Consider the following 21,233-nt stretch of genomic DNA (forward strand, 5'->3'; position numbering starts at 1 on the left):
AGGAGCGAGACTGACACTCCCCAAGGACACCGAGAGTGCCATTCTCCTGGAGATACCCCCACCCCCCATGCCCGGAGAGGGGTGGAGCTCCTACTGGGGCAGAGGTGCTGGAGACAGTGTGGGGTCTCATCCTCAGTCAGGAAAATGACCGTCATTTGGGACCTGGCTAAGGTCCCTCTGGAGAGGAAGGCAGAGGGGCCGATGAGAAGGCCAGGCCTGCCTGCCTGGGTGTAGCGAGGGGAAGGGTGTGTGGCCTGGGCTCAGGCCTAAAGGAAGTGAAAGGCTCTGGGGTCGAGCCCCAAAGGCGTTGGCACCTACGGCAGAGGAGTGGCACAAAAATAGTCCCAAATAACTTAATGCAACTGCTGTTTCGCTTAATTTTCTCTTTAGATGTTTCAATGCGGATGAAGGGGAGGAACGCTGCACATCAAACCTTTACGAGGTTTTATGGTCTGGTTGTCAGAGAGCCTCTGTGTGGATGAAAGGGTTCGGGGAAGCATAAAAACTGAAGTCAGGGAGCATCCTTTGGAAACGACGTGAAAATTCCCAGAAGGGGCAAGCACAGACCCGGGGCACCCGGCCAGAAGGGAAAGGTAGTGTGCCTGCGGATTCCTTCTAAATCAGAGGCGCTCAGCGGGCAAAGCAGACAGCCCGCCGTCCTCATGCCCCTGAGAACCAGCACTGGGGTGAGGCCTGCCCCCCCCCCCCCCCGCCCCGGGGAGCTTTGTGGCTTGGTGACTGATAATGGGCCCTAGTCTCAACCAAGCTCCCAGCCTGGAGTGTGGGGTGGAGGACTGTGGGAGGAGAACTGAGAACATACTTTAGGCGCTGCTTCCTTGCTGGGAGCCAGGAAGCTGAGAGCTCTACGTGGGGACTCTGGCCCAGCATCCTTCTTCCTGGGCCCTCCTACCCTCCAACAGAGAGCTGGGGCCCGCAGTACCCTCACTCACCCTGAACTTCTGCAGGGAGCTATGTTAGAGCCCTCCCAGTCTCCAGACGCTTACCCTCTCCGTAAATACTTACTGAGCACCTATTACATGCCGGAAACCGTTCTAAGCACTGGGATCACAGCAGTGAACGAAACTCACGTGTTCTCTGCCCTCATGGAGCCTACAGTCACTAGCCTCTGACAAGAAAGGGGGGCGGGGCTCCATCTGTGGGACCACACTGCACACAAACCAGCTCCCTGGGAAGGAGAGGAAACTGGCCGATAATAAGCAGGGCCTTAGATAAAGGCTCACTCTGCCAGGGAGAAGGGAGCGATCTCTCATGGACCCGTCCAGTCTTCAGCCAGGCCCCTGTGTCCCCTTTAGGGTCTCCTCCTAGCTGAGCTCAAGCCCTGGGTGTGGCTACCCCAAATTCTGCTCGAAGAGGCGGGCAGCAATCAGAAGCGCTGGTCAGAGGCCTGCATCCAGAGTGGCTGACACATTCCACGTGCTCTGGTTCCTGGCCGTACGAGGACACTCTGTTCAACATCACGCTTACGCTCCGGCGAGACCTCAAGAGCAAGGATGGCCGCAGGGAGTTCATGCCGAAAGCAGCCCTCGCTGCTCTGTGCCAGCAGCTTGTGGTCCTGGATAACCCGGGGCTCCCCACTTGCCACAGAAGAACACCTGCCTGTCTCTCTCAGACCAAGACCAAGATCTTCAGGTGAAGGGATTCTGGACCGTGGCCTCTAAGGACACATCGGCAACTATTCTGAGTTTCTCCTTTCACGAGGGAGAGTTCTCTCTACCCCCACTCCTTGTAAACACTGCAATTTCTGCTTAGGAGATGCTCCCCCACCTACCCCCAATGGGTGTCAGGACAAACCACTGGTCTCACTATTGGTCCTTCTAGAGCTGGCTATTCAGATGGCTTTTCACACTTCTTCTTGTTCCCCAAATTTCAGATGCTGAGCCAAAAAATCCTGCTTCCTCCCCACAGGGTCTCTCACTGATCCATTTAAATCTAAATGGCCTGGAGTCTCTATGGGCCTCCTCACCACGTCTACCTTTCCCCGCCCTCCGCCTCCAGCTTCATTCTATATGGGCCTTTGCAATGGCTCTGCCACAGCACGGTTCCAAACACCCACGCCGATGGCACCCACCTCTATGGACCAGGGCAGGAAACACTTAAGCCTTGAGCACCCCAAGACTTTGGGCTGGAAGACCCCAGGTCCCCATCCTGGCACCATCAGTTGCTCAGTGAGAGCACTAACATCTGTGATCTCAACTCCCCCTGCCCCCCCAGATGCAAAATGTAGACACCCCCCCCACCCCCCACTTTTTGGTCTCCTGAGATATGAGACTTTCTGCCATCAAGTGGCAGAGCACCGCTGCATCTGGCATCACTGACGGGCGGACCATGGACGGTCAGGGAGTCTTAGGGGAAAGCCAGGGTGGTGAGGGAGGCACTCCGGGGGGCTCAGGGCAACTGTTATTTACCAACAGGTACAGAAATATTTCACATTTTTAACAGTCAGTATGGCCTACCACTGCATCCCAGCCCAACCCGCAAGGGCGAATGGCAGAACCTTCCCTCCGCCTGTTTCCTCGCCAATACGTGAGAGAGTCTGGTCTAAATGATGAGAAAGTAAGCGGAACACCAATGGCAAAACGGCGGCTACCACTGTAGCACTTTCCACGGCCAAGACCCCAGAAAGTCTCCCCCGGCCGGGCCCTTCCTAGAGGACCCGGGATCATCCCAATGAGCCTGACCCCCACCCCCCTGCCAGGAAGACATCACCGGCCCCATTTAACAGAGGAAGGGCTCCGGGGCCCGGACAGCTTAAAGGAAACCGTGCAAAGTGATCAAAGCAAGGTGGCAAAGTCCCATCTCCCACACTCACCGGTTGTGACCCAAGAAAAGTTTCCTAACTGCCGTCCCGGGTCCCTTCTGCTCTGCTGTCAAGGAGGCTAATGGTGCCTCCGTGCAGGGCCTGCTGGGAAATTCAGGGAGATGATGGCACTGGGTGCTCAGCACCGTCCTCCAGCATGTGGCAAGCCATCAGCAAGCGGAATAATAACTTTTATTTCTATTTTTATTATTATTGCCCAAGGTAATAACAGTAGCGGAGCTGAGAACTCCCTCTGGAGCCTTCCTGTTCTAAAATCCTATTAATTTACATGACATTTCACATCCAAAGGGCTTTCATAGATAACATTTATAATTTGCTCGTGAGTGATAAAGGGGTGTTTTATCCGAAGCGTGAGCGCGAACTTTGGTGGGGTAATATGACGGCAGGAGGCAAAGGGCTCGCAGGGGCTCAAGGAGGGACGGGGCCCAGCGACGTGGTGACCACAGGTGTGTGGACGTGGATCCCGGAGCTCTGGTGCCCGTGTTATCAGCCGGACTGGCTGCCCTCTTGCCCTCGGGCTTGTCCGGCCCCTCCCAGCTCCTCTAGGAAGGGCGGGTCAGAAGAGCCTCTCTGGGTCATTCCATCTGACTGGAACCCTGCTCGCTTCTCTGCCCCCAACAAGTGCCGTACAGAGGCAACAGCACGTCTCTCTGGTTCACCACCACGTCCCAGGCATCTAGGGCAGGGCCAGTGACTTGACATGTGCTTAAGAGCTATGTGATGAATACGCAAAAGATGGGTAGGTGGAGGAGGGGCAGATAGGCGCAAGGGGGCTGGGGAAGGGCTGCTCCTAGCCCTGCCTGAACCCTAGCCTGTTCAAGACTGGTATCATGGGTCAGAGGAAGAAAGCCTGGAGCGGCCTTAAACATGTACCATTAAGAGAGCTGCAAGGCTGGAAAACCAGGGCTGCCCTGGGGCCAGCGAGACACCTCCTGAGGCTCAGAGCAGGGCAGTGGGTGGAGGGGCAGAGGGGCGGAGGGGGAGGGGAGCGGGAGGTGTTAGCAGGCTGTGTTCTCCTCAGAAGCAGCCAGCCCTAGCGTGCCCAGGCCCACTAGGTGGGTTCAACGGTACCCACAAAGGCCTTGACCGGGAACAGCCTCCTAAGACAAGGGCGGGGACAGCATCCCTGGCCCTCAAATTCATTCCCTGGGTCTGGGGAGAAGTGGCATCAGCTTCCCAATGACAAAGTCTTTTGTCCAGCGGGCCTGGCCAGGTAATGGCACAGGCTCGACCCAGATGGGGCCCACAGAATGAACAGAGGCAGGAATGCAAGGAAGGAATGCATATGATGCGTTGGTGCCTTTACACCTGCTGGATGTGGAAAACCCTTCCCTCAGCTGCCTGCTGAAATTCTATTTGACTTCAAAACGCAGTTCAGATATCACCCCTTCCTGAGAGCCTCCCAAGCCAAGCCAAGGACTCCGTCCCCTGTACTCACTCTGCACACCAGTCAGACTGCACTGGAACACACCTGGCCCCATGTGGGATGTCCTCCACGCTTGGCCCTCCTTGCTCGCTTGCTTAACATCCCTGTGCCCGGAGAGGACCCAGCCTGGGGCAGGTTCTGATGACCCTTTCCAGAACACTGCAGAAAACGTGCTCGTGTCCTGCCCTCACACCTGAAGGCACAGGGAGGAGAGGTAGTGACCCCACGGGCTGGGATCCCTCAGGGGCAGGGGATCCAGGTTGACCCGCATTCTGGGGAAACGTCTCTGGGCAGGGCTCCCCTCCATTTCTTCGGCCTGGGGAGGAGGAGGGCATGGGGGCCACACCTCTGCCTTCTGGTCTGTCCTTGGCTGTCCTCGGGAGGACATGCACTGTCCATCCCTCAGGCCGGGCACTGCCACCTGCCAATAATTTCACTCAATATTTTTTTTTTTATTTTGTGGGCACCTGGGTGGCTCAGTTAAGTGTCTGACTTCAGCTCAGGTCATGGGAGTTTGAGCCCTGCATCGGGGTCTGTGCTGACAGCTCAGAGCCTGGAGCCTGCTTCGGATTCTGTGACTCCCTCTCTCTCTCTGCCCCTCCCCTGCTCATGCTCTGTCTCTCTCTCTCTCTCTCAAAAGTACCCATTAAATAAAATACTTTGTTGTTCTTTTGCAGGCTTTACACATGCTTTAGCTGATAGAAATTTAAGTGGCAGGCTTTCACATGCTTTAGCTGATAGAAATTAAAACCGAAGGGCTTGAAGAAAGGTGACTATGGTCCTGCTGACAGGCTGACCGGGGACTTTGTGAGCCTGGTGGTACAGGTTCTCCAGGAGGCGGGAGAGGGGAGCGAGGATGGCCATCGGGGGTAGATGGCATCAGATAGGCATGGCGCTCAATCCCCGGGAGGAGGAGGTCTGAAGCCACATCCGCAGCCTCCCTCACGCTGCCCCAGCCTCTGGCAGGGTCACCTCCTTGGATATGACCCTACCCTCTTCCCAAGCGCTAGATCATGCCTGATCCCAGTGCCCCTCTTAGCAACTTGTGAGGAAAGGGAGCAGGGCAAGGATCAAGAGACCCATTTGACAGATGGGGAAACTGAGGCCGAGAGGAGGCCTTACTCTCCCAGCAGGCCTGGAGTGAGCACAGCGCTCCGGGCTTTCCCGTGGGGAGCTCAGCGCTCGAGTATTTGCATTTCCCTTCATTTATGCAGAAGAGCGTCAAGAGGCATGGAAAGCTGATCGAAAGTGAAACCCGCAATTCCCGTCAATTCAGATCGCTCCAATTCATTTCTGCAAACATTTATTAAGTGCCTATTAGGCACTGCGCTCTGCTTTCATCTGGGAATAGTGTCAGCAACCGGTTCTCCATGCGGACGGCGGTGCGTGGCGGCAAGGCCCACACACGGCCCCGGCGGCCCTCACGCCAGGATTTGGGGTGTGCGCTGGCACTTGACCTCTCCGTCTTTCAGAGCAGCAGACAGGCCTTCCTGACTACGCCTGGCCTCCACTGTCAAACAAGAGGGTAAGGGCCACGTGGTGCAGGAGGTGCTGGCTTGTGATTTAAGATCGGCCAGGGGATCCAGGCTGGGAAGGGGGGAATCCCTGGAGGCGATGCGTGAGGGCCGCAGGGCTGTGCAGATCGGGGTGGGTGATGAACAGACGTGCGCGGGCTGCTGTGTCAGGAGGGGCCTTCTTGACAAGGGAGCGTTTGTCTACAGAACTGCGGGTGCCCGGGTGCACGGGTCCGAGGTTACGTCCGCGTACCTGGGCGGCCAATCATCTCGTCTTAGCGTTTCAAGATCGGCTCCCAGCAGCGAGGAGCCAGCCGTGGCTCATTGGGTGGGCCCCGTTCTGGAACCCAACGGGAAGCCACGAGCCAGGCAGTGCTGGCGGAGCCTGGGGACCCACCAGATCGGGGGTCCACCAGGTCGGGGACCCACCAGCTCAGGGGGTCCACAGGGTTCCCTTGCTGGGGGCACGAGAGCCTTGCTGGGGCAGAGGTGTGAAGAGAGAGGCCCTGCCGCAGGTCAGTGGGAGAACAGCGCTGAGGTTTAAATGGACACCCAGGTGAGGGGTCCTCCGAGCCTCTGGTTCTACAATTCCAGCACAGCAAGCCAGGAGCTGCCTCCCCTGACAAGGTGACAGAGGCCGGGGGAGGAGGGCCTTGCTCTTTCCCCTTGAAAAACAGGCCAGGAAAACCTGAACTCGGCAGAGACCAAGGCAGGATTGCAAGTGCAGGTTATCACCTCTCCCCAGTGGGGTCAGAAGGAAGGGGTGGACAGAAGGGAGCACTTGCTCCCCGCACTGGCCCAGGCCAATCGAGGCACGATCCTAGGCCTTTGATGGGGCAGCCACGGGCATTTCTGAACACTTGACGAAACGTCCTAAACCAGACAGAAGCGACAAGGTTGGGTGTGAGCCGCTTTAGGAAGCAGCCCGTTCCCCACGGCCAAGGCCCGCTCTCCTCAGTCATCCGGCTTATGGCAAACTCTTTCCCCTCCCGAGCACTTGGGCTCTCTTCACTCTGCTTTCTACCAGCAGGCCACGCCCTTCCGGACAAAACAGACCACTCAGCCTTTGTCTTCGCTCAGACTAGCCGAACCTGACCGAAGCTTACCTGGCAGCTGCCCCTACTGACTGTGGGCTACAGAGGCTTGTCCTCCAGAGGGGACATGATGTCCTGGAGCTCCCGCACCTCTCCTCGGACCACACCCACCTCCCTCTGTGTGAAACAGAACAGCCATCTTCCAGAGTGACCGAAAATCACACAGCACCCGAGAACCATCATTAGAGAAATAAGGAAGGCGAAATACGTGGTGAGTGGGCATGGGTCCCAGATCCAGCAACCGCGCAGGCATCACTAATCAGTCATAGCCCCTCTTTCTTTCTGTTGAGCTAGGACTTGGCCTCAACATCACTCTTAGGCCGGTGCTCCAGGAGGCCAGTACCCATCAGTCAACATCGGCACGCGAGAGGAAGCCTGTTTTCTGTTGCTGGAGAGATCCAAGCACAAGCTGGGACTTCCAGAACCAGAGTCCCAGGGTGACCCCATGCACTGCCTGGCTGCTCCCACTGAGCCTGGCTGGTCCCCCCCGTATTGCTGATGACCCCTACAGGGTCACCAGCCAGCCTGAGGCAGGGAGAGGAACGGAGCCAAGAGATAGTGAGGCAGAGGGGAGGAAAGAAGAGAGGAAGTGAAGGTGCAGGAGGAAGGGAACAGAACTGACCCTTGTGGTTTCTCCACGGGCCCCCCACCTCTCTGATTCACCTTGGAAATCTAATCACATTACTCCTCTACTTAAAATCCTGTAAGCGTTTTCACTTGCTTTTGGGATCAAATCTAAATTCCTGAATCTGACTCACAAACCTACCGTGACTCAATCCTGCCTCTCTCTTTAGTCTCGTCTCCCCTCCCCCACCCAAGATACCCCCTACAAGCTGCTGTATAATCTGTGGGACCTGTACTGCTTCCTCTTTCAGGTTTGTGGCAGAGATTGCTAAGTATTCTGTATTATTCCATTATTATTATTATTATTATTACCCTGTATGTATTCCACTTTTCTTCCTCAGTACCCTGTTTTTAGCTGGCATGTGGTTACCTGAAATAAAGGCATTTCTGAGGTTCCCTTGCAGCTAAAACTAGTCATATGAATGAAATCTGATCAGTGGGATCTAAGCGGAGTGCCACACTTAACTTCTGAGAAGTATTAAAGGGAAGAGATGTGCTCTTCTGGGACAAGTATATAATGGCTGGAGCTTGGGCAACCTTCTTAGACTATGAGGTAGGGTTTTATGCTGAAGAGAATAGAACGTGAAGAGTGGCCTCTAATACTGTGAAGCCACATCCAGGCTTCTTTTACATGGGAGAAACAAATTCTTACTTTGTTTCGGTCATTATTACTTTGGGTTTTCTTTCTTTCTTAAAACTACCTGGTTCAGTGTCTAAGCATGTTATTTCTCTGCCCGGGATATACTTCCTTTCCTTCTCTCCCTAGTGAATTTTGTTTGACTTTGCGAGACGACCCAGTTCGGATGTCATCTTCTCTAAAGGGCCTTTCCTGACAGTCCCCTAGGCTGGACAAGCAGCCACCATTGTCTCCTTGTAGCAAAGAGAGATTCCCTCTTTATAGCTAAGCACCTGTGTCACGATGTCCAATGGCCCTGACGACTGGTTCTCTCTCCATCAGCGGGACTATGAGCATTTTCAAGGAGTGAGCCTCATTCACGTCCAGACCTGGTACCTAATCTAGTCACCTGCCAATGTGCAGATGGGGAGGAACTGAAACTGCAGGGTTGGGGTGTGAGGGTGGGCAAGAAGTCCCAGAAATTCTCTGGCTTTACTCGGGGATCTTATATCATTTCTTTCACTGACAAGCAGATCCACCAATGGGCAGCTCCACTGAGGTTGACAAGGAAGAGAAAACCACTCTGGAGAGTGACAAAAGAACACGATTTCTAAACCTTCTAATTGCACAGCATTTACCACTTTACAGGGCACGTTCCCAGATACACGTTATCCTACTTCATTCTAACAACCTAACTAGGCTCTGTTATCATCCCGGGGGCTTAAAGGGCTAAATCACTTGCTTAAGGTCACATGGCAACTACATGGCCAAGTAGGACCTGGAAATGAGGTCCCTGTAGCTTCACGTCTCCAACCCACACTGTCCAGGGGAGTTAGGAAAGCAAACCATGTGCAAAGCACACATAGGCCGGTGTGCACGAGCATGTGCACGAGCTTACACACACCTGGGGCACAGATGGGAGGGGCTCCAGATGTCCCAGTGACATTTTCTCTCGAGGGCAGGAGTGATGGCAGAGGAAGGGCCGCGGGGGCTAACCGTGCAGCTGCTGCATGCAGAGTGCGTGCACATGGTCTGCCACTCCGCTCAAGGACAGGACCGCCTCGAACAAATGCAGGGGACGTGGGGAAGCAGGGAGGGCTGGCGACAGGCAGCAGCCAGGGGGGAGTCCACATGCTTTCAGAAACTGCACTAGGCTGTCATTGGTACCAGTTATTCCGTGCATTCACCTCCCCCGGAGCGAGAACAGGACACTGTCAGGCTAAGAGATAGCAGCACACAGCACGTCCGTGATAAACAATTTATTTTTCTACCTCAGTTGCTTACAGGGGGAGAAAAATAAAACGTCATTAGGGAGAAGCACAGATGAACTATTTACAGAGATGAAGAAAATTCACAATGGCCGTAACGTCTGCGAGGCAAGCATACTAGGACAAGTTCACCAAAGCAAAGCAATTCATAGCAAAACAAAATAAAGGGGGGGGGAGGGGGAAGAGCCGTACAGATATGTTTAAAAAAAAATAGCACTCGTGAAAAAGCCTGCAGGAAAATCAAAGGAGGCTAACCAATAATTACATCAAGCATCTTTAATGAGACGAGCAAAACCACACAGGTTGGGTCTCAAGGACAGTGACATTCAAACAGATGGATCTGCTCACATCAAAAACATCCAGTGGAAACATGTGGGTGGGTCACTTCTCACAAACTATGCGCATAAACAAAGGGGTGACTCTTGAGGGTCCTGCTGCGCTGTACTTCATCAATCCAAGAGAGTGGGGGCATTTTATTTCAAATGCAGAAGTGGAGGGGATCAGGATCACAGGAAAAGCAAGCCCTTCGGGGGGGGGGGGTGACCATCAGGGGTGCCAGTCAGATCAGGGAGACCCTTTGTGTTCTGTCCCCTCCTACATCAGTGGGCCAAAGGGCCGTGATGCCACCAGGGAATTCAAGGCCAGGGTGGGCAGGGAGGTGAGGGTGGGGGTGCTGGGGAAGGTCCCTCCTTCCTGTGCCCATGGTGCCCGAGACACGGCAGTGCCCAGGTGATTCTGCTGTCCCTTCTCAAAGACAGGTGTACTTATGTTATTGGCAATAGCCACTGATGGACTGGCCCCCAAAGACAAAAACAACCAGATAATGATGGTTTTTCAGATACAGTTTTCCTTCCAGATTCAGTTTTCCACACATTAGTATTTACAGGAACAGGGTGTGTGTGTGTGTTCACTTTTGGTACTGTCCACTATAGGACATAGGTGCTCCAAGTCACATATCCCCAACTCCTGTGGGCCATCCGCACTAAAAGCCCACCCCGTGGAATGTCCCAAGAAGCCTGTTTGGTCAATATTTAAAGTAATTTGATGCCTGTTTCCTGGACTCCCCTGAGGAGGCTCTACAAAGTTTGTGAGAAGTTTCCTTCTGGTCCCGTTACATTCCAGGTGAGGGTGGGAGGTTGGGGTAGGTGGGGAGAATGTTCACACTGGGTACAAGAAGCAAAATGCCAGGGGACTGCACAAGAAAAAAAAAATTTCTTTTTAAACTGAGTGAGGCAGTGAGGACATGAGTCTTTTCCAAGAATTAAAAAAGAGAAAAAGAACATTGGTTCAAGCGGGCAGCTAGGACAGTCTCGGCAGGCACGGACAGTGGCTGGGCTGGCCCCGGCCGGGACTGTGTCCTCTGTCTAGTAATGGTAGCAAACCCCACTTTGTTATGCCTCTCTTAAGAGCTAGTTGATAAAAATTATGTCTTGTGAAATCGGCAAATAGTCTGCAAAGTGAAATAAGAACAGAAATTAACAGATTACATGGAAATGAGAGTCCAGGGGGCGGGGGGAAAGAGAGGAAACGAGGGAGGTCGCCGATGAGGACCATCTTTCTTTGAGCCCCAGTACTGATCCTCAGGGGACGGGGACGGGGTGCACGCTGTGGACACTGGGCCTGGGAAGAAGGAGCCGCTTCCACAGTGGTTGGTCACCACTTGATCTTTCTAGAGAACTCCTCCTCACTCTAACAATTACCCATACGTGTCCAGCCCTCTTTGCCAGCATCTCACTCACTCTCACAGAATCCTGAGGGTGGGCAGAGGCAGGCGCCGCTTAACGCCAACCGTGCGGCCCCGGACGGTGTGCTGCCACCCCAGGTCACAGAGGCAGAACGGGGCTCCGCTGAGGGACACGGGCAGCCAAGCACAGGACAGGAGGTGGGTATTCACAGAAAGGGCCTGCCCAGGTGAAAAGCAGGGCCCTCTGTCCTGAGAGGGGACCCAGGGCACACGGTTGTGAACAACCTCAGGGGCTCTCTGGGACCTGGGTGTCCCTTCATCTCTCCTGGTAAGCCCTCGCACGGCCCCACAAGGATGGGTCCAGAAAGGGACTCAGAAGGGTGTGGCACCCCCACACATTGTGAGAGAGACTGGGGGCGGCTAACGGGGGAAGTGGCGCTTGGCAAGGACACGGACAAGAAAGATCCGTGCTGTTGTCACCGACTCACAGAGCCCCAGGGTGCGGGGAGGGGTCAACGGAGTCCACCGGAGAAGGGTGAGCGGAGGGCAGATTTGGGCTGCCCTCCTCCGGGCCGTCCCTCTGCACCCAGCCCACTCTCCAGGCCCGGTAGAACACTCCTCACAGGCACGGGGCAAGAGGCAGATGTCAGGGCATTCCAAAGCTCCTGACTCACAGACCCTGTCCCGGGGCGGAGGCTCCAGGAGGGGTCAAATTTGGTTCTCGAGGGGAGCCACCACAGGGGACTACCTAGGCTGCTGGGGAACAGCAGACGGGGTGTCTGCCCCGCGAGAGGCAGCGACTCCAGGGGGCGAGGGCAGCAGGGGCTGGACTCTGAAACCGGCCTGCCTCCTCCCAGGGTGATGTGGGCGGCCAGGCCCTGCCACGGGGTCACCTCGTCCCAGCCCGGGGCCACTCCACACACCGACCCTCCCTGACAGCAGGTGGCCTCACTCTTCATGGTCATCGGTGAGGGCACACAAGAGACTTCACACCCAGGTGTGAGCTGCAAGGGTGGGGACTGGAGAGTCTCATGGCTGGGAGACAAGAGGACAGCCAAGTCCCATGGGTCAGGGAGCCTCTGGCCAGACAGATTCCTGTCCTCATCAAGTCCAGCCAACTGCGTTAAGCTACAGGAACCGATGACTGTGACACACAGACCCTGGACAGGGTCAGTCCTAGCCCACTCCAGGTCCCTCACACCTCTGCTCTGTTCCCGAAGCCGTGGCTTCCAGTGAAGGGCTGGGCAGCTGGAAGACTATGTCATCCTACCCAGCCTTGGTCGGTCACTCTCGCCTCTCTGTGTGGCATACATGTCCGTTGAGGGCAGATCCAAGGACACAAGTCCTTTAGACAGAGGTTTATCAGACATGTCCTGGGATGGCTCGTGAGGCAAGGGCAGGCTCTTAGATGAGACAGGGCCCTTAGCATGGGATCCACGGTCACCCCCCCAATCATTCCATGTTAGGATCCTCCAACTCTGCCTGCCTGGGACTAGGACCTCACCGAGGGGCAATGGCAACCTGTGTATGAAGGGAGGCAGGCTGAGCTAGGTGTGCAGAGTGGCACGGTGCTCCCAGTGAGTCAGGACGGGAGCCTGTATGTTCCCTGGTGAGGAAGCCAGGGGAGGGAGGGGGATGAAAGGCTTTCCTAAAACTGCCACCAGCTTCTGGGCTGAGGAGGATGGGCAAGCAGTGAATAGGGACGTTGACACGCCAGCTCTCCCTGGGAGGGGCAGTGAGCACATGCACATATGTGTGTGGACCATGCACCCCCCACCTGTTTCTTTATGCTCCAGAATGGCGCCATCCAGCCCAACTTTCTACGTGCTGTGCTAACGGCAGCCACCGGCCACATGTGCCTGCTGAGTAACTGAAGTGTGGCCAGGGTGACTGAGAAACTGGAGTTTTCATTTTATTTCATTTTAATTTCAATCTAAATTATAGTAGCTGCGTGTGGTTAGTGCGATCGTACTGGACAGATGGACGCTAGAGAGAGTGTAATGCAGCAGTTAAGACCCAGACCACTTGGGTCTAAATCCTAGCCCTGCTCCTTGCGGCTTATGACCCCCCTGAACAGGGTTTCCTGCCTCTCCAGGCCTCAGGGTCCCCATCTGTAGATGGGGAAAGTCTAACGGAGGTGCAGACTGGCTGTGGTGCCCACTGCCCTGCTTCGAGGGGCCCACGGGCACCCCAAAGCAGCCATCTGCTGTAGAGGAGTTGGGGGGGGGAGGCTTCCTTAGAGCCACCCTGTGGAGGGCCCTGCCCTGATGGCCCCAGGGGACACGCTCACGGGGAAGTCTCTCCTAGTCATACTCTTCCATACGGAACTTCTGCCGCTGTGCCTGCCGCCCCTGCCCCTCTCAACCCTACAATCGGAAAGATGCACAGACCCCGGGGACTATCCTGCCCAAAACCCCTTGTTTACAGAAGACAGAGATGAGGCCCAGAGACGTCAGGTGATCCGCCTGTGACCAGGCAAGAGCCTAGGGCTTCTGTCGCTGAGTGAGGATCTATTACCCGTAGGGCATGGCTCCAAGTGCCCCAAATGCTTCTTGACCTCCTCTGGAGCACCCTTCCCTGCTCCAAAGCTCAGTCAGAGACGTGCAAATACTGGGTGAGACCCTCACGAACCTCTCCCCTGCCTTCCTCCCTGGCTTCCGGATGTGATCCTCTAAGGACTGTGTCCGAGCTCCCTGGGCCTCTCAGAGCTCTGGGTCCAGGCAGGATGACCAACCAGGAGTGAAACTGCTGGAAGCCCAGCCCCTGAGGGAGCCTCCCCTACCCTGGCAGAGAACCCAAGAAGACAAAGCTTGTTGCTAATGCCTTCTCTAGAAACTCTGGCTGTCCAGCTCTGCACACAGACACCCCAGGTGCCCCTATATACCGTCTGTACTCCAGGTCAGGGAAAGGCTGGCTCACCCCCTCAAGGGACAAGTAAAGCCCCAGAAACATTGCTTCCTTCAGCACCCTTTCCCTCACCCTTCAAGACCGTGCCTGTCCGGGCTGCCTGCCTCAGGTGGGGGTCCCAGGTCTCCCAGCTGCATGGGAGCTGGGGAACCCTGGGCACGTGAGCGGGCATCACCATAGGCTCTGCCTCGAGTCTCTGACACCCACATGCAGGGGAGGGACCATCTACACACCCCCACTCACGACAGCGAACCCAAACCCCAACGGCACACCACAGTTACACACAGAAGGGCACAGAAGTCAGGGTCACCAGGAAAAGCTCAAGGAAGCCGGAGTGAGGGGGAATGGAGGGAGGAAGGAAGGAAGGACGGATGTGGGTGGGTGGGAGGGAGGGAGGAGGGAGATAAGAGAGGCAGAGGATGAGTCCAGTCCAGTGAGCGAGAACTTGTAACCGGCTCCAGACAAAGGAGAGTGGGTAGAGAGAGGGAGGGCTCCTGCCTCAGCTCCTTCCCTTTCCCCTAAAAGCTGCTGCTCTCAAATACCCGGCACCGAGGACACACTTTGGTTAATCAGACATCGAGCTGCATCCTGACCCTGGAGTTCAGAGGATTTGAACCTCAGCTCCTATAGGTCATTTCTTGAATGGACAGGTGTATGAGTTGTATTCTCTCTAGGGATCCTCCCGCCTCCCCTCAAATGCAGCCCCCCCCCAAAGCCCTGGGAGACAAAGACACTCACCTGGGAACTGATAGCCATAGCTAGGAGCAAATCCAGGGTAACCGCGGCCATAGGTTGCCACAAAGTTGGGATAGCCTTGAACACAGAGAGAAAGATCACAGTTGTGTTAGTACAGCTGCCTCAGGTCTGGGGTGAAATCCCAGAAAGGGCCAGAATGAGGACAGCCTGAGTTATTTTCCTGCACAAAATGATTTGTCTCCCGTGAGGGTCTTTACCCAGCCAGGGCTTGGGTCACCTCTCTACTGTGGCTGGGGGCACCGCTGTCAGCCTGCTGGTAATTAACCTGTATTTGGGCAGAGAGACCCCCAAAGCCCACGCACTTTCTGGAACCTGCAGAGTAAATGCCACGCGTTAGCACCAAACACGGGGCCTACGCCTGGCTCTGACATTTGGAGAGCTTACCCCGAATGTACTTTACCTTAAAGCTATTGACAGTAGGAGATTAAAGTCCTTGTAATGCCTCCTCCCAAGGCAGCGAGCAGCAGTTCTAGCACCAGACAAAGCAGGAGTACTTGGGGGGTGAGAGTTTAGGGGCAAAACTCGGGGCTGACCCTGTGCCTCTGGAAAAACACTGGGCTTAAGAAGCCATGGCCCAAGGGAGGCAGGGTCCCAGGGGCTTATGTCCAGGCACGGACACTCCAAAGGGTGTCACAGCATCTTCCCAAGGCCCTCCGAGAACGGTGAGGTTCTGGCTGGGTTAAAATGTGCACCAGAAGCGTGGCCCGCACCCCGAAGCCTCGTGCCACATGTTTTCACGGGCATTTCACAGAAAGCGTATTTTCCACATGATCTCAGCAGGTCACCCCGGGGGTGGCCACTAACTGTGGGGTGCTTGCTTGTGGAAACTGCTGCCAGGCTGGGTGCAGAGGAAACTAATGGAACGTTCTGGTGTTGCTGTGGTCCTCTGTGATATATTATGAAACTCCCAGTGAGCAGCCACTCGGCTCTCGACCCTGCATCGTGTTTGCTCGGGCCACGTCACGGTTTATGTCCCTGCCTCTTGCCCCAGGCTACAGAGAAGGCTGGCGTGTGGCCTGCTTGGACGGATTCTACCGGCCACCGGAGACCCGTGGCTACCCCCCCGTTCCCTTCCCGTCAGGCCCACTCTGCCTCCCTCCACTCAATGGATCGTACGCTTACTACACTCATGCTCTCCAGCAGTTGACTTTTGCTTTGACCTCTGAGGTGGGTGTCTATGATTGTTTTCGGCTGCCCAGCACCTGAACCCCATTTCTGTGTTTGAGTCTTAAAGAGAGAGGCCTGCCTCCCATCACAGAAGCAGAAAAGGGCCCTTGCTCTCTCTGAGCTAGGCAGCTGGGAAGTAGGTCATGAGCCTGTGCTCAGCCAACGGAAGTCTTCCTTGGATCCATTTCTGGGGCTAGTGGGGCGGAGGAGGGGGCGGTAATGCAGAATTTATTCTGATGACATCAGCGTGAGCCCAGCACCCGGCGGCGGCGGCAACGGTGGCCTCCTGACCAGGTCGTTCCTGGGTTGTGCCTGGGTTGTGGCTGTGGCTGACCGCCCAGCTCCCCGGGTCCTGCCTATTCTCCAGCCTTCCTGGCAATTCTGTGTGTTGATGAGCCCCTGCCAACAACCTCCTTTTTTTGCTTCCAGCAGCCAGAGTTGTTTCTGTTCCTTGCCACCAAAATGCTGGTAGGAAGTTGCTCTGATGGGTGGGGTTTATGATAGTCTCCATGCCCTCCAGCCATGAGGGCAGCAGTGTCTCTGCGGTTTCGTACAGCAACTTAAACACCCGCAGACACAGGCTCTGGGGTCTCACCATCCGTGTCCCAAGTGCATCTGGACACGTTACCAGCATCTTCTGACCTGCGGCGCGGGCCAAAGGAACAGTATCATTCCTGAGGTTTCATCTGGAGGGGACTCCGGCAGCGTTGAGTTACAGTCTGCCGGTCTTCCTGCTGCCTGTTCATAGAGCTTTGATGCCTTAGAGGTCCAGAGGTGGGACCCGCCCTTCCTCACATCTCCATGCCTGCTGGTGTCATAACTCCTGCTCCACCAGAGGAACTGTCATCAGACCCAGAAGGGGGGCTCGCCCTTGTGGGCATCAGGACACTTGGGTTCCACGCTTGCCTCTGGTCCAAGGCCAGGCCCTTGGCGGGGAGGGTCTTCCTTGTCCTCTGTCAGCTTGAGTCTTGCCAGCTGTACAAAGCTCTGCAAGGTCCCATGCAGCATGGATGCGCCCAAACTCTCAACTGAGACCAGCCGTGGCTCCCTTCCCTTCCCTTATTTTAGCCAGAGCCTTTCCAAATTTGCAGTCGCAACTCACTGGCCAACTGACCTGTTTCCACCCCAAAAAGGGCCTCGTCGCCTGCTCTTTCCCTGGGTGTATATTGCTCAGCACTCGGTGTCTCCCCGGCAGAAGGCTGCCCAGACAAGACAGGATGACCTGGCGGTTCTGCACCGACTGCTGAGGAGCAGCGTATCCAAGTGTAACGCTAAGCTCTGGCACCCGGTGCGGAAAGGAACACGGGGACAGAGAAGAAGGGATAGAGGCTAAGACTCGATGCCTTAAGCGGACGCACGCTCAGCGGCTTCTTCCCTGGTATTTATTTCATGGCTGGCCAGCTCAGTTCTCCTCCGAATTAATCACCTGCTATCAAATCAGATCTTTCATGACTAGATTTCTTAAACCATTATTTCAACAATATTGATAAACGGATTATATGCAAACAGCCAAATCACTGCTGCCTAGGGGCTTTCCTGGTGAAAAATGACTCCTTTGCTTCTAACTTCGTGGCACTAGGGGTCTGAAATATTTTAATCTGACAGCAGAAGTGTAGACCCATGTGTCATCTTTAAGACTCCTTCAGGGTGTGTGTGTGGGGGGTGACGGTGGGGGGGAGGGCGGCACGCCCAGCCCCTCCCTGACTCGGGAGGGAGTCAGATCTCCCAGATCTGCTTTCTTCCGGGCACATGTGACCGTCTTCAACAAGAAGGAAGACAAGCACGGTCAAGCTCACCCCAATTTTGGGCCTCACCCCAATCCTCCTGGACACGTCAATACTGTCTCCTGCACCACCAAGATGAGAATTTGGCACCTGCCAGAGTGGGGGGGGGGGGAATCTTATCTCCGCCCCCCCATTGCGAACATCCTCTGGGTCAGGCAGATGAAATCATAAATTTATAATACAACATTACTTCAATTTTCCTCTTCATTTACTGCTGTGCAGCCCAGCTCTGCTCCAACGGCTCAGCGCCCCGGCCTCACGGGGAAATTGGCTGGCTGCATATGAACACCACATTAGAGCACACCGACGTGGACGCTCCATCAAGCCATATTACAGCGAGATGACCCGGCCACCCCTTCCATGAGTAGCGGGGCCCCTCCCGCACCGGCCACTGCACCATTTATTTGCTCAGTACTCTGGATGCCTGATCAATCCCGCAGTAATTATCTCTTGTCACTAAAGGAAAAACTAAGCCTGCTGCCTGGATGGCCACCTTTCTGGAGGACAGGCTCTCCATTGTGGGGAAAAACAAAAAAAAAGAAAGCAAGTCAGAAATCAACAACAGCATTTGAATCTGCCAGTCAGATCACTTCAGGGCCTCCTTTCGGGGATGCCGGCAGAGTTCTTTGAACTGTGGTTCTCGATCTTTGCTCCGACTCTAGAAGATGTTCACTCCAACCCTGGAATATGTTTGCATTCTAGGCTGGGCATATGACTCATCCTCTCCCGGGCTCTGTGACTCAGCTACTCAGTCACGGAAAATTGCTCCCACCAGGCCCCCGACTTGAAAGAGACAAGAAAAGGGCTGCTTATCCAGGGACCTGCCCGAGCATGACATATGTGCCAAGTGGGCTGCAGAGCACTGCCCAGGGCACCACGTTGGCTCAGTGAGGTATGCATCCAGATGCAACACCTAGGGCCTGAGCCCTTCCCAGGCCAGGACGTGAAGGCCAAGGTCTACCGAGACGCCCAGACCCCGAAGCCCAGGAGCATCTTTAGGCCTACGCTGTCCAATTCAAATTTAAGTCTAAATTATGATGAAAAACTCCAGCCTCTTGGTCGTAGGAGCCACATCTTCAATGCTCAGTAGCCACATACAGCTAGCGGTTACCATCTTGGGCAGTGCAAATATAGGCCCTTTCCACCATCACAGAAAGTTCTGGTGCACTATGTTGTGCTAGAAGGAAAAGGAAGGGCTAGATTTTGAGTTTCCTGCCCACCAGGAAACAGCTGAACAAATGGAGACCTCCTCGGGAAGCACCTCAGCAGATATTCTCGGGAAAGACAAACGGGTCTAGACAAGTGGCTCTAAATTCCAGCCAATCTCCTTTTGATCTGTGAGTGAACACCCGCGGATTACAGCTCGTCTCTTCTAGATGATGATTTTTTTCCCCCTTTCATTTCAGAGGGGCTTAACGTTGGGGAACAATGGGTCAAGACTTCACAGGGACGTCACAGTATGAGCATTGTTAAGAATGCCTTAGGCTTTCTTCAGCTGATCTACAGAGTCTATTTCCGGGCCTGCAGATTGAAGCTTCTCCAAGGCCTCAGCAACGAGGTAGCACTCTACCAGCGGCATCACACATGTTAAATAGAGTGTGCCCAGCGAGGCCAAGATAGTTAAAGGCAGTAGGACTATGTGGCTGAAGGCAGAGAAGGCCAAAAGGAAAAAAATATATCAGCAATAATCATGTTTGCTTTTATGAAGTCGATTTTCATTAAGAAAACCCAGAGGGGCGCCTGGGTGGCTCAGTCGGTTAAGTGTCCGGCTTCAGCTCAGGTCATGATCTCACAGTTCGTGGGTTCAAGCCCCGCGTCGGGCTCTGTGCTGACAGCTCGGAGCCTGGAGCCTGCTTCCGATTCTGTGTCTCTCTTTCTCTCTGCCCCTCCCCTGCTTGCACTCTGTCTCTCTCTCTCCTCCTAATAATAAAAATAAACATTAAAAAAAATTTAAAAAGAAAACCCAGAGATTCCAGTGCACCGAGCTGGATAATTGTGGGCACCTCTTGGCCGCCGCAAGGCAGTGGAACAAAGTCTGAAGGCTGCTAAAAGACTTTTCCAAGGGTCTCAGTTGATTTTGGTTTTGTCCGGCTCAAAGGCAGGGAGAGCTGGCCTCAGAATGACCCCTCCACCGCTCTCCTGCATTCTTTTAAAGCAATTCCCATCGGGCTGATTATTCTAAGATTCTGTCAAAGGCTCTGAAAGCTAAAACCAAAACAGCTGTAGGTTTCCTCCCAAGGACGTAGGCAGAGCCACATCAAGAGAGATCAAGAAAGAATAAAGTGCGACTACACGCTCATCAGCCTCCCTTTGATGCAATCTCCCCAACCACGGAGAAAACCTTAAAGGGTGTTTAAAAATTAGCTTCACAGTTCCCGAGTCATTTACAGACCAGTGTATCTGTTGTCTCCCTAGAATGTCTGCTCCCTGATGCATTCTAAGCATCTAGAACAGTGCCTGGCCTTCGTAGGTGCTCAATAAATATTTGCCGAGCAAATGGATTTAAAAGCTTTCATGGTTTAATAGTCTCACTTCTAAAAATCTGTACAAGGGTTACAGACTTTTTCTGCTCTTCTAACAACAAAAATGTCAATCACTGAATCCTCATTTCATTAAAGAGCTCTTAAAAAATGTTTTTCTGTCCGCACCGAGTTCATCAGCCAAACTGTCATGGTGATGGCATTGACATGTTACGGGTGATGGTAGTGATTCCAAGGACAGATGAACACCATGGGGGGTGGGAGGAGACCCAGGTGACTTGTGGGGACATGTCAGGCCATCCCACCTTAGCGAAGGATCAGACTCCGCCTGATGCCACCGTGGTAAGAGGGAAGAAGCGAAAGAGCAGATGGCACTCTCCTTGCCCAGAGAGTCCAGAGGCCTGGGATGCCAGGCTGTGCCAATGCGAGCGAAGGGCAGCTCCGGGAGTCTCCAGCAAGTGCATCAGAGGCTCGGCAGACACTCCAGCTTGGCCGAGGAGGCAAGAGGCCAACCAGGCCGTGAGACTGTGAGCGTGTTCCCCGGCGCTGTGCGTGCCTCACCCCTTCCACCTGGACCTTGGGCTGAGCTGGTTCCTGGCTGGGGCAACATTCTGGCAGCTCTCAGGAAGCCCATCTCAGCGAATGTCTGGAGGCCTTCACCATAGTGGCTGGGGCCTCAGGAGGACTGGGGTCTGATGAGGCCTGGAGCCCTGTGCACGGATCTTTGTTGGGAGGCAGAAACTCCCAACTCCCTTTGTTGGGAGGCAGAAAGATAATCCAACTCCTTGGGCTGAGGGTCTGAATGGACCAGGAGACTACAGGTGCCACAGCACAAGTCACACCTGCTGCTTTGTGTTCCCAGTCACTGGCAGGAAGGGTGTTGGGCACCTGTTTGGGTGGGAAGGCCTGGGGCTCCCCACTACTTTACTAATAACAGCTCCCAATTTGAGTACGTACTGCTGTATTTTGTTGACTAGAAGACACGCATTTTTTTATTTTTTCACATTTTCACATCTCGGAAAGTAGGCTCTATCTCACGGTCATTGTGATAAGAAAGCATTGGTGCAGGTTAAT

General features: G+C 54.6%; 1 protein-coding gene across 11 annotated transcripts in view; it reads right to left on the minus strand.

The window, feature by feature from the left end:
• Nucleotides 1-21,233, minus strand: part of MSI2 (musashi RNA binding protein 2) — a 393,915-nt gene that overhangs the window by 38,204 nt on the left and 334,478 nt on the right. For 10 of the 11 annotated variants that reach the window (XR_015244052.1, XR_015244053.1, XM_086686879.1 and 7 more), the window contains exon 10: nt 14,711-14,785. Coding sequence is in view for 9 of the 11 variants with exons in the window: in XM_086686879.1 (XP_086543005.1) it covers nt 14,711-14,785 (75 nt within the window). In the remaining 2 variants the exon portion in view is untranslated. Of the gene's footprint in view, nt 1-9,357; nt 10,832-14,710; nt 14,786-21,233 lie in introns of those variants that run through there. The other variant, XM_086686885.1, reaches the window with a different exon arrangement.

This window comes from Puma concolor, chromosome E1 (assembly GCF_028749965.1).
Source record: "Puma concolor isolate L17-30 chromosome E1, mPumCon1.1.hap2, whole genome shotgun sequence".
Lineage (NCBI taxonomy): Eukaryota > Metazoa > Chordata > Mammalia > Carnivora > Felidae > Puma > Puma concolor.